The following is a 19589-nucleotide window of genomic DNA, read 5'->3' on the forward strand; positions in this document are numbered from 1 at the left end:
ATCACATTTAGAGATTTACGGTTGTATATGACCCGACTTTGTCATATAAGATAAGTAAGAGCGACATTATAAGTAATTATTAATGTTTTGCGTAAACCGACGATGAACCCCAAAAGACCAAAGCCAATCAGATAATGCTGATTTCAGATTTAAAACATTGTTTTGAACGTTTGAGGTCACCTGTCTGCTTCCATTCTGATGTAATGCAGGAGATGACGAGGCGACTCGGCAACATGGAAACTCCCGGGTAAAGGCCCGGCTAATGGAAAAGCAACCTTGACCATGAAATGAGCCGTGACGATCCTGTCAGCCTCGTCGCTCGCGGCAAATCTATGTAGCCTGACATCATAAACATCTCACAGAGAGGGGACATCTGTTATCCGTCTTCAAAGCAGTTGGGAAATTGTCACGTCCGGCATGACAGCTGGTGTATGACGAAGCGTCAACAAAACACATTCGGCTCGGTGCACCTGCAGATATGTTTTTTTTTTTTTTTTCCACAACTTATTTTGGAAAGGAAAGAAAAAAAGAGTGTCTAAGTTGCAGCTCGAGAGAGATTCCCTTCTGTTCTTTCCGTGAAACCTTTCAGCAAACTGACAGATGGAATTTCTTTTTCCCCCCTCCTTCATCACTCTTCACTGTTTTCCTCATTAGCATGTCTTTACTCCCCTCAGATGCACTTTCCGTCTCCTTTGCCAACAAGTATCCACCCAACCCCCCTGTTACTATTCAGCGTCTCGCAGCAGAGAGACGGGGGAACGAGTTTGGAGACCTGGCACTGGATTATTTTTCATTTCTTCTGGAGCTGAACATATTTCAAAAAGCCACTGCAAAGAGAAAGCACCGCGGAAGCAGTGGGTTGAGCCGGATCCCCGTCTGTTGAGCCGAGATGGGAGCATGCATCACACTTTAGTGTACATCACGTTCTGAGGAGACGGAGAGATTGCTCTCTAACACGCGGCTACAGGGACGTCTCTTCGAGGGTTTTATTGCTGGAGAGAGGGAGAGCTTGGCAGCCGACATGCTCAAAGCGCCCATGTCGACTCTTCTGGACCCCAAACTCTTCTCCCTCCTCCTGAATCTCTGTCTCTGTGCAGACGCTTGGCCACATGGTGAGTGAAAGGCCTTTTTCTAGCAGTTTAAATCTATTTTTTTGCTATTACGCAATAGCAAAAATCTTTCTATCTTTATATGCCGTGGGCTCGTCTTTGTGAAAATGTTGCCAACCCTTCAGAAGAGAAGAGCCTGACGTGACTAACTGTGGAGTTATTTCATGTCGATGAGTCACTTCTGCTGCCACGACTCGTCTCAGTTCATGCTCCTGACTCCACGAGCCTCACGTAACTAAAGCTCGTACGTGCTGATGAAAGTAGGTATTGGGCGTATTAGTGAGGGTTCGATACCTGGGAGGCGTTTACATTTCACTTGGCACGGAAATCCATAACTGTTGAGGGGTAGGATTAGCCTTGTGGTGGTGACAGATAGCTGGAGCCCTGCTTCCCCACTGCAAGGAGAACAAACAAAAGCTGTATTTCAACCGGTCTCCCCATCCTGAGCTGCTCAGCGTGTCAAACACGGGTTCAAAAGGTCACGCGGCAGCTCAAGGTCAGAGCGGTCGGTTTACGCGGTTCAGCTCGAGTTTGGCGTCGGAGGCGTGGCCACTGAATCAGCCGCCCGAATGGATTTCACATCTCAGCAGTTTGTCTGGTCACCGGGAAACGAGAAGGAGGTCTGATCTGCATCATCAGATCACAGGAAAATGTGCTGAATGGACACATTTATACTTCATGTCTATAACCATGTGTATTTTTTTTGACAGGTAGAAATATTAAAATGTAACTCCTCTGCTGTAATCTTTCCCATTTCATGTGTCTTTCTTTTTTTTTTAAAATTTACTCGCACATAAAAAGGAACAATTAACAAAAGTCCGAAATCCTTAAAGGCTTCCAACTACTACCCACTTCAGATTTTAAACAATCAACTGATTACAATTGTGAATACAAATAATTAATTTCCAAGTAGCAAATCATTATCCAAATGAGCAAAAAAGAAAAGCAATATGAAACGTAAGAAAAGAAAATACCCCACGCCAAACCCTAAAGGTCAATCTAGACTTTTCTTGATCATTAGTCACCGACTGAGGCGGCAAGATGGCGGCCGAGGTCCTGACCCTCCCGTGAAACCATCACAACCTGGGAGCCTGTGCTGTACCGCAGTGTTAATCCATTGAACAAACGTCACCACGCACACTTAAAGCTCATGGACCAACAAAAAGACTCCAGGCTGCCAAACACACATTGCATTGTGCTCACTCAAATAGAAATGAAAAAAAAACAGTTTTAGAATGTAAAAAAAAGGATTTTGACAAGGACTGTTAATAAGCAGTAAGGGACGAGAGGCAGTACTTTATCATCAATAATGTACTGTTCAAGGGTGTTATAGGCCCAATGCGCAGCGTGGCAACCGCCACACGCATACAGGACTATAAAACTGACTACCTGGCTGCGTGAAAGCATGGTGGTGGATGACTCAGCCGCCGATCGAAAGAAGTGCGCTCCCTGCTTCTGTCCGTCTTTTCTCTGTAATTTTCCCCCCATGATGTTTAACAAACTCGCCTCAGGTCGGAAAATTACCGACAGTAATTATCCCTCACTCGAAATCGTCACAATGTTGTGATCAAACCCTTTTCATTCCTTATCTTAGTTTCCGGTTTTACGCACTTGCTCACTAGTCTGCTCTCAGAGCGTTATCTGCTCTCTCTCCTGATCGTAAGCCATATCGACGTGTGACTGTACAGCAGGAACAGGGACCACACATACATTATTCACCGCTGACACTCTCATCAAAAGTCAGTCCCCCGCAAAATATCAAAGTTTACGCGAAACATGTGTAAGCTATTATATTTTGTACGTAAAGAGCTGGGGCTTTTATTGTGAAGGGGGAAACGGAAAGAGAGCAGAATAAAGTAGTTGCCATCTTGTCTTACCTAACGAAGAAGCGTGTTGTTATTTTATTATTATTATACAGGTATAGGCGCAAGAGAAACCCTCGGCTACACGTTTGGTAACTGTCAAGCATTAATGATGACTATAGGTTGCGCAATTTAAATGTACCTGTTATTTTGAGTGTGCACTAATATAATATATATATAATAAAGTACACTCTGTGACTCACTCTCAACCAATAAGAATGCTTAAATTTGATCTACCCTTATTATAATTATGTATATTAGTGTACAATCATAATGTCATGTTAATCTTGTGTTAATAGTCACATTAATACTAGTGTGCTTCTTGCCAATAAAGCCACGTTGAATTAAATTGACCTCGGGGGCTAATTAAAATCCACAACACGGGTCCTATCCGGAGAAATCGAGGCCACGAAACAACATTTGAAGCCACTTTGTCCTTTTTTTTGTTTTTTGGTTCCACGTCTCTGCAAGGGGACAAGTGTCCGAGCTTCAAGTGGAACGCCATGTGTCGGCCATGCTGCGAGTACCACCTGATCCAGTGCCGCTGTCCCTCCAGCGGGTCCCGGGTCGGCTACACCGTCCCCTGCTGCCGCAACGCTCTGGACCAGTGTGACCCGTGCATCGTCCACCCGGGTCCGTGTTTCTTTATTTTTGTTTTGTTTAATCTGCCTCGATCTGCTGCGTGGAAACACTCTTCCTTCTGCTCGTGTCCTCCCCAGGCTGCAGTCTGTTCGAGAACTGCAAAAGCTGCAACAACGGAACGTGGAAAGCCAACGACGACTTCTTCGTCGATGGAAAGTATTGCACGGCGTGTCGCCCCGGCTGGAGCGGAGGGGATTGCCGGAGTGAGTGGGACTACTTTCAGTGCAAGAATAGTCTGACGCATCCATTGAGAAGAAGTGTGATGTGTCCTTATGTAACCTTCTGTGCGTCTCTTTATGAACACATGGCCTTGTTAGTTTAGAGGTCATATGTATGTATATATATATATATATATATATATATATATATATGACCCCTAAATTAATGAGGTCATGTGTTCATAAAGACAGATGCTTCTGTGAGAACACGTGAATGGGCCTCCATATGTAGGCTCGGTGATTAACAGCGCTGACAATGTGAAGACGGACGACATCTTAAAATGACTTTCGTGTAAATCTTTAACATGTTTTTGTATAAAAAAAAATTCCAACAGGAATGTTTTTATTTATAAGTCGGTTAATAAGTCCACTGACAGAACTTCACAAGTGTCTCGGGCTACGAGGAAATGCACAATTAATTGATGGAACACACGATCCGGGTCTGTAATCATCACAATTAATGCTGCTGCACTGAGCATCTGTAATACGCCCTCAGGACACTTGGTGGCAACAATGCTTTTATTTTTTTCTTCAGCCAAGATTCCACTCCAGTCGACGGCTAGTATAGCTGTAGTTTACGTTCGCGCAGATATGGACAACATAATTATCGTCTTTGCGCTACAGCAGCAACCGAATGAGTTAAAGTGTCTCTACGATACGATGCTATTAATAGAGGAGAGCAAACACGTTCACCTGCTTGCCACTCCTGTTGTTCACACTCATTATAATTTCTTCCCATTGTTATTTTTGGTACATGGCCCAGGGGAACCTGCCACTCGTATGCCTTTCTGTCACGTACCGTCAGTTTGACGCACACAAGGGAAGACACACGGGGGCCGTTGTGAAGCATCTGTTGTCCTGCACAACCTGTTTGGAGTCTAGAGAGGTCCAAAGTGGAACAAGCGTTCATATTCAAATACTTTTCATTTGAATGCTTGACCATTAAAACAAACATTTTTTAATTCTGAAACATTCAAAAACCATCCACCATTAAATGGCAGCTCAAACACGAATATCAAACCTCACACTTTGATCTCTTTTTCAGTAGCTGAGCTGAACTGACCGAAATCAATTGGTAGAATTCTCAATATATATATTTTTTGGCCACAGCACAATGTTCACAACCATATCTAATGAAGTTGCGTCCTCGTCACCTCATCATTTTCGAACCCTCACATTGATGACCCTGCTTGTCACGGTCAAATAGCCCAGGGCCACATTTGAATGAGGGAAAAAAAGAAGAAGAAAAGAAAAGTGGAGAGTGAAAGTAAATACCGTTCTCTTGCGTTGTAGCATGCGGAGGCGTCATTCAGCGGCCTCAGGGCCACATCGCCGTGGAGAGTTACCCAACTAACGCCCGGTGTGCGTGGACGGTGCGAGTGGAGAGCGGCAGCACCGTCGAGCTGAGGTGGGTCACTTTCTTTACAAAACTTTGTTATTTATTTATTTATTTCAGTCTTTATTTGTAAAGGCACCACAGTTGTTTTTTTGTTTTTTTGTCAAAGTCACTTTCGGGGATAAATGGTGAGAAGAGCAATTGGCATTTTACTTCCTGTGAAACTGCTGGAGTTTATATTTGGCTAGTCTCACCGAGACTAGCCACTAATTTTCTTTTGTCCAATCACAACTGTCTTGGGGCGAGGCTAAGCCCACAATGCAGCAGCGCTAGTTTGTGTGTGTCTGTGTGTGTGTGTGTGTGTGTGCGTGTGTCTCTGTGTGTGTGTGAGATGAGGACAACACGCCCAAAAGAGGAAATGTGACATCCTGTATTTTTTAACAGGCCCCAAGTTAATGGATATGTTTCATTCATGTACTACTTAAAAGTCACAGTGGACCAGCTCATTATCTTCCTCAGCCGAAGTTGAAGCAAGTTATTGTGAGAAGGCTTTCAAGAAATAATTCTAATACATGTTGGCAAAAGCAAACCGTCCCATCTCATAGGAAAATTGGACACTGACGAGAAAAATACAACTCTTCAGATGCTAAAAGAATTCAAAAGTTGTGAGACCGTCTTCAGCACAACATAAATAAACACTTTTGTGAATATTCTTCTCATTCAAGCCTAACATCTTTCCCCCGGCGCTTCGCAGGTTTTCGCAGCTCAGTCTGGAGTCGGACCCCAGCTGCCGCTATGACCACGTGGAGGTGCGCGACGGCGGCGACCTTAGCGCCCCCGTCATCGGCCGCTTCTGCGGGGCTCGGCTGCCCCCTCCGGTCCGGAGCTCCGGGAACCTCGTGCACGTCCTGTTCACCTCCGACGGCTACAACAACCTTGACGGCTTTGTTCTCGCTTTTCAGGAACGCTCAGGCAGGTACAACCGCAGAGCGAACGCTACGAACGCATTAGCCAACACGATGCTATCTCGTAGCCCCTGCTGTGCGTTTGCTGTTGTTTGGGTTTTTGTTGTTGTTGTCAGACTGCATTGCATTGTAATGTGTGGTTTTTGCTCTTATTTTCTCCTCACGAGCATTGCATATTGTTTTCTCCTCGGATCAAGAATGTATCTTTCTCATGCGTATCTTATTCACGATGTTTACTGCAGGTATATTTACTTCATCACTGTCCTCATGAATACGAGATAGAGAGGATGCTCTGCTCTCTCCACGCATGCAGAGCCTCTCTTTTGATTGCTCCACGACCTTTTCCTTTCATGTGTGTGTGTGTGTGTGTGTGTGTGTGTGTGTGTGTGTGTGAGCAGCCTCCAATACAGGGCAACGATGTGAGACGGACATTCGGCGGCACAGATTAATCACACTCATCTCTCTCCGTTTGCCCTCTTTGCAGCAAATTATGCATAGAACTTGCATCCCATTTATTTAGTCTGTACCCCGCCGGCTCTCGCTAGCTAACCTGAACACATCATGGCGGTGACTGCGGCAATTGTCAGGACTGTAAGGCCCCGATTTAGCGATATTTCTGTATAGATTACTCCCGCAGATAAATTGAAGAAGGGTTAAGTTTAACATATAATTAATTCCGGAGGGCAAACAATTAACCTCTTCAAGATAAAATCAAAACAGGCCAAACTAAAAGGTGGCGGTAATAGAGAGGCAAGGCAATCTAATGGGTTCAATTCCCTCCTCCAATTCAAACAATTAAAATTACAAAAAGGTTAATGTCATGGATGAATTTGGGGGAAAATATGCAAGCAAACAAGTCGTCGTTACACGTTCGAATGCCTCCGCTGACCATCATGTTTACATCCACGGCCGTCCAAAATGTCCTCCTGCAACCATTTCATCGTACTGGAATATTTGTGGGAAATTGTCACAGTTAGCACCCAAGTTCTTTGAGTTGTGGCCCAAAGTGTGTCTTTGACCTTTAAACACCAAATTCCCAAATTGAGTGCAAGTGGACGTGTTTTACCAAACTTGATGAAAAACAACCAGAAGGCTGAATGCCGCTGGCCACAGGTCAGAGGCTTCGATCTGTTTTTGTCCCTTTTATGTGAATTTAATGAACGGTAAAACATGCATCTTCGTTAAGTTTTGCATTGCAATGGTATTTTTTGTTCATTTTCATTCAACGCCCGATAATTCCTCCACAGTTTCAGCTGTCGAGCATCACGTGTGTGCAACACCAGAGGAACCGGTGAATGGATATTTACTGCCTCAATATGGACCCGAGCAGGATCTCGTATCTGTAAACTACCGTTGCCATCCACCGTTCACGCTGATCGGACCTCAGCAGAGGATGTGTCTGCCTAACGGCACATGGAGTGAGGCAGTTCCCACATGTGTAAAAGGTACTTCCCTCCCATCAACCAGGTAGCTTCTGGTCTCCTTTTTATCTGATGTTTGCGCAGTGTGAAAGCCACGTGATGTTATTATTGTGGGAGTTCCTGTTCTCTCTTCAGGCCAAACCAGCAGAGCCCGGTGTTCCCCTCCGCCCAAATTGCCCAATGGCTACCACAAGGCTGCTCCGGACGCAGCTGGAGGCGCAGAGGCTGTCGGGTTTTTCTGTAAAAACTCCTACATTCTGAGCGGGAACCACCAGAGCACCTGCCTCTCTAATGGATCCTGGAGTAGCAAGCCGCCCAAGTGTGTGAGAGGTAGCCGTTTTTGAAAAATTCTGGCAGCACAGTTGGCAGCCCATTTTCTAGGCGAAAATGTTTCCAACACACAGTTGGTCCTACTGTTAGTCTATCTGCCTGGCAATGACGAATAAACAAAAAAGTAACAATTTAGAAATACGACCGCCGTGATGAGTGTATGCTAAACAAGGCCATTCATTTAAAAAAGCTTAAGCAGTTATTGTTTGGGAATTTTTCTGAATAATGAATATGTTTGTCCCTTATATTTTATGCATAGATTTGTTGTTCCTATTTACTTTGCTCACAATTATTCATGTCACTGAAACCAAATTATTTATGCCAATGGGAGCCCAGCGAAGGGATTCTCGTGCACTAATAGTCACTTGCTTGATTTTCCCTCCACAGCGTGTCGGGAGCCCAAAGTTTCTGAACTCGTGCGGCAAAGTGTTGTGAAGCCACATCCAACGTCAAGGTAGTGACTGATACATTTTATTTTGTGTTTCTAGTTCTCATCCCTTCATGTTCCATCTACGCCATCATCGGGTCAGCGCTCAAATACCAATGACATTCCCATCAGTTGTACATTTTGAGTGAGATTTTTATCTTTTACATCGGTTTATTGTAGAAAAGTCAAAATAATCTCCTCGCTGGCGAAGTTAAAAGCTAATTTGAGGCAACTAGGGCCAACTAGTCAGTATGATGATGTTTTTGTCGTCTCAAGAAAGCTCCAAAATCTAGAAGAGGGGTATTTACTAGTTTAACAAAACATATCAATACGTAAATGTGTGTCAACAACAGACCTCATGCCAGCATGGAATTTATTTTTATTTTGCATTGAGATTTAGCCAAAAGCCAAGAATTTATCTTAAAAAGCCTTTGAATTCATTTCTGGGTTTCAGGACTTATTTCACTACCACTCTATTGCACGCTAACATAACACTGGTACTAAATATGATGTACAATTTGATCTGTAGCTTTAAACTGCACAATATGTGGATTTGTTGTGTTGAGAAATAAATAATGAGCTAATTGATTTTCATTCAACGATAGCTCAGACCGCTGGCGTTGTATTCTATATGGTCATGTGATACAGAAAATAAATGTTACTTGAGTTTACTTTATGATTTGAGTACCGTAAAAGTCGGGTTATAAGCCGCTACTAGCTTTGGTAGCTGCTGCTAGCTCCCCGCTAGCTCTCCGACAACTACCGAAGGTAGCGAGACCAGCCCCGGCTTGACTCGGGCAGCGGGGACGCGGACAGTAGCAGCAGCATCGGGGAGCTAGCAGTAGCGCTAGCTGGCTACAGCGGGGACAACAACCGAAGGTAGTAGCGGCTTGCAGCCAGACTTTTACTTAATGCTTGGATGTAGTATGTTAGCGTGCGATTTCGTACACAGTGCACCAAACAGTACACAATGGAGTTTGCACGTATAGAGCTATTAAGACAAACCTATTTTTCTTTCCCACAGAGAGAAACTAGGCCAAAGACTCCGCCTCTCACCTGGCTACGACGTGCGCGATTTGTTGTCGGCTGGTTTTATTCCACTTGCACCGACCGGAGACGACGGCGACGCCTTCGCGGAGTTCCCTCGCGGCCTCCACCCGGTCCGCACAATCCTCGAGTACACGTGCGCCTCCCCGCTCTACCACCACACGGGGAGCTCGCGGCGCACCTGCCTGAAGTCCGGAAGGTGGAGCGGGCGCCATGTTTCCTGCACGCCGGGTAAAGCAAGATGAAAAAAAGCCAAATCTGGACCAGTTTGACCAAAACCTGTGGTGGCTGTTAACAAATGCTTTAGAGAGATATTGCTCTTTAAGTCTGCTCTTAAGACTCTTCCGTTGACTGCACATGAGATGCTGTCAGGGAAATGTAGGAACGACAGTTTTTTTTTGCAGCTTCATTACTATGGCACATCTCCTATTTAACCATAATGCTGAAAGTACTTGCTGTATATTTATATTTGAGTCATAGCATTCTGTTTATGTATTTTCTTTATTCCTCCCTGGTCCTTGATACACATTTCAGAGACAGATAAAACAGGTTGTGGTTTGAGTCCAGGGCCGGCTGTTAGATTTGCATTGATAAATTTGCCGCTTCGGCTGGTGTGTGTGTGTGTGTGCGCACGAGCACGCACGAGCGGTGCTTTGGCTGTTGAGTGGCGATCATAGCAATTGTCTGCTTTGCAATCATCTGAAGTGGTGGTGTGTGTGCGCACACACTCTTGCAAAGAAAGACATGTACTTACTTACTTCGTCCAAATGTAATCACCTGCATAAAAAACCAACAACATTTCACAAAATGCAGTGCTCCAGGCCTATATTTACCCGAGTATTACCTCGAATTCATACAAGTTACTGTAATGAAACGTTTCGCTGACTCTCTCTTCTGACTGTTTCTCCCCAACCCCCGAAGTCTGCGGCAAATTTGACACCCCCGGTCCACACAACCTCACAGACACGACGTGGCCGTGGCACGCGGCCGTCTACGTCCGCTCGGCTCCCGATGGGCCCCGTGCAGTACCCGTGTCCGTCCAGCAGGGGGCCTCAGAGGAGTCCACATTCTGGCGGCTGGCCTGCAGCGGGGCTCTGCTCAGCCGGCGCAGCGTCCTGGTGGCAGCTCAGTGTGTGGTGGACAAGGACAAGCAGCAGACCCTTCACCCGGCACATGTGAAGGTTGTCATAGGCGTTCAGCCGCAGACAGCCAAGGACCGGCAGAGAAGCCCGCACCGCCTCGGGGTAGACTACTCAGTCAGGAAAATATCTAGTCCGTTGGTTTCAAGTGTGAAAGTCCATCAGACGGTTTTTGCATTTGCTCTTAAAAGATAAGTTTGTCGCAACAACATTTAAATGAGTTTAAAGATTGGAGGTTCTAGGGTTACCTTGGATGTTTTTTATTAAAAAGACTTTACAGAGATTGACTAAATTTCCTGTCAGGTCCTGTCAGTTGAATTCATCTTTTAAATGGTGGTAAAACATTGACTGTACTGATGTCTAAAAAAGCTTTTCAACTACATTTATTCCAGTTTTAACGTCAAAAGCCTTTCACCTTGCAATTACCAAAAAACATGCAAAAATTTTAGGGTTTTTTTTACACAAAAGTGTCCCATGACTGCCAGACAGCAGATGCGGTGATAATATTAAGCAAGGATCTTCATTAAATAAACATAATCTTCAGGATAGGTCTTTTGTTTGAGAACGGAACAGGAAGAAATCCTTTGGCTTTTAAAATGTGCACTTAAAGCTTTACCGGGATATTTGATTTGGATTTGAGATCTGTGCGCATCTTGGCGCGTATTATCTATCTCGACAAATATTACAAAAACGACAGAAGTTGGCGCCTTCTGAGTGACAGGCAACTTCTCAGGTATTCCATCTTCCCATTTCCCCTTTTCACTCCTCTCTGCCCCGACAGGTTTCAGACGTCTCTGTCCATCCGGATTTCTTCTCCGCACCGGACTCCGCCGTGGCCGTGCTCGAGCTCCAAGCCAAGGCCCGGATCAGCGAGCGCGTGCGGCCGGTGTGTCTGCCCGGGGGGGCGCGAGGCGGAGAGGTGATGGCGCGGGAGGCTTACGCCGCCAGGTGGGCTCTGCCAAATCGCCGGAGCCGCCACAATCCCACCAGCCAGACGTCGCTCGTAGCGTTGGCCGACGTCGCTCAGTGCGAACGAGAACTCGCCCGCGGCGCGGCGATCGGTGACGACACGCTGTGTGTCTTCGGGAAGCCGTCCAGCCCCCGAGGCCCGTGTGCCAGTGGCGTTCCGGGCGTCTTGACGGGGCGTGAGGAGACTCGGGGCGACGCCGGCTGGACTCTTCTCGGTTTGGAGAGTTTCAGCTACAAGGAGGAAGAGGAACGGGAGGAGGAGGAGGAGAGCTGCCACCTGCAGAGTTACACAGTTCACACACGAATAGCCAACTTTCGAGACTGGATAGAGAAAAACACAAAGTAGTTATATTTTAAGCCAATTGCCGGCGACCTACAATCTTGAATATTTCATTCCAGTTTTGTAAACCTCACAGTTGGTGGAGACGGCGGAAATGGAGCGTATGGTTCGAAACACGATATTGTAATAATTTTGTTCCTGCTATCTGTGTCAACATCCCGTCAGGTGAGAGTTGTTCTCCTGGCTCTCTTCTTGTACCTCTCGTGTGTGTGTACATATTACTGTTCTGTATTTGGGCCACTTCCTCTTCAAACAACTCGGCGTAAACACACACACACACACACACACACCGGTGATCGTCAAATGTGGCCATGTGATTGCGCAACTCCGAATTTATAAAAATAAAGGGCTGCTCTTTAAAAATTTAAAGAAATCCACCGGATGCCACGTTGAGTCTTTGATGAGCTGCACTCCAACCGAGCTAGGACATCAAGTCACTGACTTCCCATCTGAAGTCTGTCGTTCAGGCTCTGTGTGCTTCCAGCTATCTTTAGATTCAGGCTTAAAACTAGAAGAGACTTGACCAGCAGGGTTCCGCAGTTTTATTGTTTTCATCCTGTCATTTATTTTCTGGTGTATTACGTCTTTATTCCGGGCTCGTGGCCTGACATTTTCTGTCTCCATCCTTCACGCCCAACTCTCTGTTCTGCCGGAGTGCCCTTGGGCGAGCCCGGGGCCCTTTGACCCCCCTCCTCCTATCCGAGTACATTCTCCAAGAAAGATAAGCCGTTATCTGCACAAGTAGGCCACGTGTGTGCAGACATGCATACGTTTATCTTCTGCGAAGCCGAGCTAAAGACGTTTTTATTTATTCAGTCCGCATGCCCAGTTTCAATTTCCACATGAAGCCTTGAACACGTATTTCACATGCATGCAGCTGTTTTTAAAGAGCGCAAACATTCACGCGGCCCGCCACTTAGAGTGCGGTGATGGATGGTTACGCTTGTTTGCACGCCTTTTACACGGCAGCACACATGCGTACGTACGGACAACATGTTCATCCGTCGCGGTAAATTACTGCAGGCACGGTACCTCGACGTCTTCCCCGGAGGCCGTTAGTTTTTTTTTCCTGCATGTGAGCTGACGCGTCTCCTCCCTCCTCACCACAGACTGTACAACATGTGCTGTCATTGAGAAACACACTGAGAGGATTTGCTAAACTTAGCTCTTACTCCTGAGACGCAGACGCCCGCTGTGCTCCCCGCGGCTTTGTGCAGGACACCTCTTTAAGCCCGGCCAATTAAACAATGAGCAGAGCTCAGGAGAGTCTGCCTCTGCAGCTCGAGACGTTGCATCTCTACCACGAACTAGAAAACCACGAGAACAAACCTCCCATGTGCGAGACTGTAAAATGCATTCGGCCGCCACATTCGGAAACACATTACTGACTCCACTTTACGTAAAAGAACCATGAGGAGGGCCACATGAGCAGCGATGACAAGTAGATCATCTCGCAGGGGTCTACATCTATGATGTCACGGTGCTAAAAAAGGTGGATGGGAGAGTCCGCTCACCTATTACTCTTTAACTGAGAGAACTTACGGACACTCCACCCACGCTCTGAGAGGATGCGCTGACCTCTCATCTGAAATCCCCACCCGTCTACCTGCCCGTGCCGTGCATGTGCAGGCTGCTTGTTTCCGTGGCGGAGGGGGAAGGTGGAAGTGTTTCGCTGCCTAGAGGAGGAGAGGGTGAATATGCTGCAACACCTGTATGACTGCTCTCCAAAAAAGCATCTCTCACTGCTGCTTTGACTCAACACACACTTGAAGGAAATCAACGTTCACTTCACTCAGGGAAGCCCAGCGATTTTTTTTTTGATTTTTATTTTATTTTACGAAGACAGGACTTCAGCAGGTGAGACATTTTTCATTTTAAAAGATGCTAGAGGCGGGAAAAAAATGGTATTTGCAAGTAGTGCTAAAAAAAAGAAAGAAAAGTAAAGTCGAGCTATCGGGCCTGCAATTTTCCCTCAAGGTGACCTGAGCTTCATCCTCTAGTGCGAGGCATGTTGACGCTGAATGACGCTCCTCGTCCTTAAGATGGTTGCTTGGTTCGACATTATTTTTGTGGCAATGAAGGAGGAGTTGTTCCAATGTTTCTACCGCTGTGACCCAATTCTAAGAATACCTGAACGTAATGGTTGGCGCTGCCTGTGGTTGTGTTCGTACTCCTACTCCGGAGCGAATAGCTCATTGTAGGTCAACTCAGGATACTGGCAACATGCCTTGAGTGAAAACCATCAGTGCACAAAAACAAGCCGGGTTGGTCCTCATCCACCGGAAAAATGCGAGAAACACACAAACTGTTGGTGAATTTAAAGATTAATGGCTTCACATCTGGGGACAGGAACGAGTCAGCCCAATGCGTTTTCATGGAAGTGACAGTTTCTTAAAGCAATGCAAAACTGCTGGCCTTGGGCCACATGTGCATCATTAGAGATACGGCGCTCCACGAGATCCACTCCCACCACACTCCCCGGCTCGAGACAAGGCTGCGAGAAGATGAAGTTCAAAAGAATAGCCCGCAGGGTTTACGCTGTAAATCCGGAGTAGATGGGTTGCACAACAGACAGCTTCTTCTTCTTTTTATGCTCGTTGTTAGGGAATCTGACTATTAACATAATCACGACCACAAAGTATAAATAAAACAATGTGTTGGGAGCGTTTCAATTTGCTGCATAGTATGGTGCACTCTCACAGAGAGGTTAAATGGTACGATCACAAAACATATAATGCACACATGTTGCATCAAACTTTTTTTTTGTCTGTCAGCACTTATTCACTTTAAACCAATATATATATAGATATAGATATATACATATATCTATATATATATATATCCTCTGACACTCAAACTATGACTAAAAACACATGCTTAGGTTGAGAAAAAACCCATCATGTTTGAACTTAAAATAAGTATGTAAACTCGTGAAGTCGTAAATAACCTCACAGAATTACGAAGAACACAAAACTTCAGAAGAACCCCAATAACACTTTGAGAGTGCTGCTTTGTTAGAGCCGACCACATGCCCTCCTGTGTGGGTTCACTTTGTTCTGACTCGGTGGTCACACCGCTGCATTTCCCCGTCTTATAAACGATAATATTGGCAGTGTTATAGTTCTAAAAGTCGCTGCATCGAGCGAGGACAGTTGGCAGTTGGGTGACATTGTCAGCGTGTCCCCTCCAGGCCTCCCAAAGCCAGTATCCCCAAATCATCATTACTGTATGAATACAAACTTCGGGATCTGAAGACAATTTCAACAAATTTAACAACAACAAACTTTTTAAAGTGCATGACCCAACCTAAAAGGTTTTTGAAGCAAAAGGGCCCCTCTTATTCATCAGCGCACTTACTTGAGGGCCCGAGTAGAAAGATATCGATGTTCCTTCAGGAAAGTGACACGTTGTCCCTGAAAGGTATGATTATCGCGAGGATCAGAAATACACAGTTTGCAGAGGGATGCGACCAGAAACACCTATTAAAGCTTTGTATTCCAGACAAAGAGGACCATTTTCACTGGTTGTTAAAGAAAAACGGTAATTTCATGGTCTGTTATGTAAATATCTGTGATGTGGTCACAAAGATCATTCAAACAGTTGGATTAAAAGACTAATATGGTGTTTTTCTTACATTGTTTATTCCTTTATTGTGTCATTTAAGGTATACTAGTGTCAAACTGTTATCTCCATCGAGGTCTTGAAAGACCGTGCTGAGGGAAAAGCCTGTCATCACTCTCATGATTATTTATCCAGTACAAATAACATGGCAGTAAAGTCCTTACTGAGGAAAAAGCATCACATCACACTGGTTATTATGTATTATTATAATACGGGTAGATGAAATCAAGCATTCTGATTGGTTGAGAGTGAGTCACGGGGTGTACTGTATTGAGCCATAAAGTACTGTACAACCTGTGGACATTTACCAGAGCGTTCCTTATCAGTGCACACTCAAAATAACAGGTAGATTTTGCGCGAGTTGTCATTTCAAGCTTGACTGTTACCAAACATGTTTTGTGTGAATGATATTTTGGGGGGAATGACTTTGGATGAGAATGGCAGCGGTGAATAATGGGGGCGAGGGGAGAGCAGATAACGCTCTGACCGAGCAGACTAATCAGCGGGGAGCGACTACGTAAAACCGGAAACTGCGATTAGTTTGACAGCTAATCACAAAATCAAAATCGGGTAATTTCCCGACTCGAGGCAAGTTCTCTAAACATCATGGAGGGAAATAAAGTGACGGAGAAAAGACGGACAGCGCAGCAGCGAGAGCACTGAGTTCAAGGGGTTGCCGGCCCGATGCGTTGCAACCGGCCTAACGACACGCTTGAACTGTACATTATTGACGATACAGCACTGCCTCTTGAACCTTATTGCTTGATTACTGCACACTTCACACAGGTATGGGGGGAACACAGGATTCAACATGTAAACATGATTTTTGGGGCTGGTGAGATCTGGATTTTTACGTTTTGGGTCAACGGCGGCTGGTTCCTTCTGCTTCCAGCGAAGCCAAAGAGATGGAGATTGATGTCAATCCATCTTTAATTCGCCTAAAAAGGAAGGACGCGAAAGGGCTTTGTGAAATGAAGTCTGAGTGGAAACAGCATCTCCTTTTCAACTTCACTCTCAAGTGGAGGGCATGATGGCAGAGCAAGTCAAGAGCTCCTTATCCGTCTGAACATTTTTTTTTTTCTTTTTTAATTGTACATTTCCTGCATAAGTAAGAGCAGTTAACTCTCATAATCAGGAGCCGGTGCCGAGTTCTGGCTCAGATCCAACTGAAAAATCGTGCTTTTAGCAGACAGATGTAATTAAAATCATCAGTGAAACAGGATCATCAGCCTGCAACATGCCTCTATGATGCAAAACAGCCTCTACTACCTGGTGAGTGACAACACTCACTGAATATATATATATATATATATATATATATATATATATATATATATATATATATATATATATATATATATAGCGTTTCCTGATGTGCGTCCACTATGTTGCTGGAAATTCAGTTAAAATCTACTTTTACCTCCTCTAGTCTGGCATCAATTGATATTAACTGATGTTCTCTTTCAGAGTATTCCAGAGAAGTGTTTGTGATTCATCGCTTTATTGATTTTTTTTTTTTAACCTGTGTTTAGTTATTTATTCAGAGGAAGGCCTCTCTTTTAGCAGGAGTGCCCTAAACACAGTTACACATCGGGAAGCTGCCCAGTACAACCACAGTCTGAGCTGATGGCCATGTGAGCAGCTCCACTGGAACCGTTTTTTTTTTTTTTTTAAGTAATTGTCAAATTAATTTCTCTCTTCTATGACGACAGGGCTTTAGTTCTTAACACAAGACAATTGCAATAATAGCTCTTTCAATGTGCTCAGAAGGAACATGTTTTGTCCCGCCCCTTTAAACTGTTATGTCTGTGTGTGTGTTGCATTGTGTTTGCGCTACACAAATTAATGACTGTTTCGAATTGGAATTCTTAAATACATTTTTTAAAAAAAAGAAAAATTGTCCTCAATAACGATTTTTCATCAGTATTCTGTGATTTACAGCCAAACGTAAACGTCAACTTTCCTCACGTCTAAACGCCTATATGTTCACTCCTCTGAGATAATGTGCATCTAGTTGGTGACAGATGCTTATCTGCTGCAGCATATGGAGATTCATAAAGACGTAGTGAAGCATATGATATTTAACCCATCTCCAAGCATGAAATCCCGAAAAGCATTGACAGTTTGACACATGGAACCATCAGAAAAGCCCATTAATCCTCATTGTTTCTGCATGAATTGTCAGTATTTTACCGACTGACTGAACCCCGGGTTACATCCTTAGACTAAATCTCTGCAGTTAATGGACTTTCCGCTTCCATAGCAACCACGTGTCTGCGTTATGTAACGGGTATTGTAATGTATGCATGCTGGGAGTTGTATTATTTTTGTATTAAAAGTATGTATGAGGTGTAAACAGCTGTGATGTTTACTGTGAAGATATATATTGCACGAAAATGAATACAATGGCTTTACGGTAACACAATTTTGAGCACGAAGATTGGTTTTGTTTTAGGTTTAAAAATCAAGATTCTGTGCATGAGAGCTGGAAAAGTTCTGTTATTTATTGTTTGCAGTCATTTGTTTGTTCCATTAAAAACAGTATAGCAATACATATTGGCATTGAAGCTGCTGCTGATTTTGATTGTTTATGCTGTTTTTATGTAGCGACGAGGTTTAGTATTTTTATTATTAATCCCCGCCAGCAGCAGAAAGAGATTTTGGCTCAGTACTGTATCTCCGACTGTCTCGGAGGAATTTTCCCTTTTTTAAAGTCGACGCTGTCAAAATGATTTTGTTATCGAAAAGGATTTCTTTCAGTCGGTTTGTGACTGTGGCGTTGTTGTGGATGCTGAACTCGTATAGACCACTGATAATGTGGCTCTGACTTCTTTGTCTGTGTAAGTCGAGGGCAAAGGATAAAATAAACAACCAACACAGGACAAAGGCCTGCATAAGTCAGACACAGCAGCTTGTGTCCTCCATGCAACGCACCCGGCTTGCAGCTAACTCCAGTGTAAACACAACTGTGTCCTTGTTGCACGCTCGGCTGAGGTGGTCGTGTTTGACCTGGGAAACCTGCTTGTTGGCTGAGGGTTACACGCACACATGGCGTCCCAGAGCTCTTTGCCGATGCCCAGAAATGTCCCGAACAGAGCAAAGGAAAAAAGAAAAGGCAAAATAAAGGCAAAGGTCTCTGTAGATACAGACGGCACCACACACGGCTAGCGGGTCATAAGTTTATGATTGTGAAGGACCGACGTTTAGAGATGGCCAGCACCTTAAACCTGCATTATTCCTACTGGCCATCAGGGGGCAACTCCTCTGGTTGTATAGAAGTCAATGCTTCGTGTGTTAAACCTGCATTCTCTCTCCTGAACACCAGGGGGTGACTCCTCTGGTTGTATAGAAGTCAATATAAATGACTCTACTTCTCTCTCGATTTATTCAGTAAACATTGTAAACATGAGTTTATGTTTCAATCTCTAGTTCAAGTCTTCTTCAATACAGCATGATAATCATTTAGTAAATTATGCCTAAATGTTATACTTTTTCAAAACCTGTGCAGCTTTCTTTCTTTCTTTTTTTTAATTTTTTAATTTTTTTTTTTATCATTTTCAGTTCTTACAAAGAGAACTGTACAACATAATAACAAGGAGTACATTTAGGAGTACATTCCATCTCTAAAATATTTAGTTTTGCTAAATATTTCTAAAATTAATATTGCATTCATCAAAGAAACTCGACAAAGGGAGAGTATAATTCATATTTACTGTAGAGCCATTGTACTTTAAGGTTTTATTGTACAGTAGAGTGTTTTATTTTGATCTTTCATGTGTTTCAATATGTTTCATTCATTGCATTTTAAAGAGTTTCCTCTCATATATTGAAATTGAATAACAGTAAAAAAATTTAAAAAAATCAAATACTTGCATAATTTGGTTTTCAACCTAATAAAAAACAACAGATCACAAAACTTAAGAAAAATAGGAGCCAATATAACTTTTAGAGAAACGCACCGATCATATTTTAGTTGATCACGTTTATTTTCGTTACGTTTTTGCTAATCTCAGCATAAGCAGCTAACAAATTAACAGTTAATAAAGTATGATAAGCTACTTTGAGCTAGTTTTAGCAACAACTTTATATGAGTTTCTTGACAAAAAAAAAACCTTTTCCATGACAGCACATCATAACATTATCATTTTCCTTCACTTATCTAC

General features: G+C 44.0%; 1 protein-coding gene across 2 annotated transcripts; it reads left to right on the top strand.

Moving 5' to 3' along the window:
* The first annotated feature begins 768 nt into the window (after positions 1–768).
* pamr1a (peptidase domain containing associated with muscle regeneration 1a) lies at positions 769–12187 on the top strand. Of its 2 annotated transcripts, XM_068573726.1 has the most exons (11): positions 769–1112; positions 3443–3604; positions 3691–3816; positions 5125–5239; positions 5922–6139; positions 7380–7577; positions 7689–7883; positions 8271–8337; positions 9335–9588; positions 10279–10601; positions 11278–12187. In XM_068573726.1, exons 1-11 carry the CDS (start codon positions 1022–1024, stop codon positions 11809–11811), a joined length of 2283 nt encoding a protein of 760 aa, XP_068429827.1. In that variant the 5' UTR covers positions 769–1021; the 3' UTR covers positions 11812–12187. The 2 variants fall into 2 exon arrangements, with proteins under 2 accessions (XP_068429827.1, XP_068429817.1); XM_068573716.1 differs by lacking the exon at positions 3443–3604.
* The last annotated feature ends 7402 nt before the right edge of the window (positions 12188–19589 follow it).

Source organism: Clinocottus analis, unplaced genomic scaffold (assembly GCF_023055335.1).
Source record: "Clinocottus analis isolate CAN_PGR_092001 unplaced genomic scaffold, fCliAna1.0.p SCAF_1, whole genome shotgun sequence".
In the NCBI taxonomy this organism is placed as follows: Eukaryota; Metazoa; Chordata; class Actinopteri; order Perciformes; family Cottidae; genus Clinocottus; species Clinocottus analis.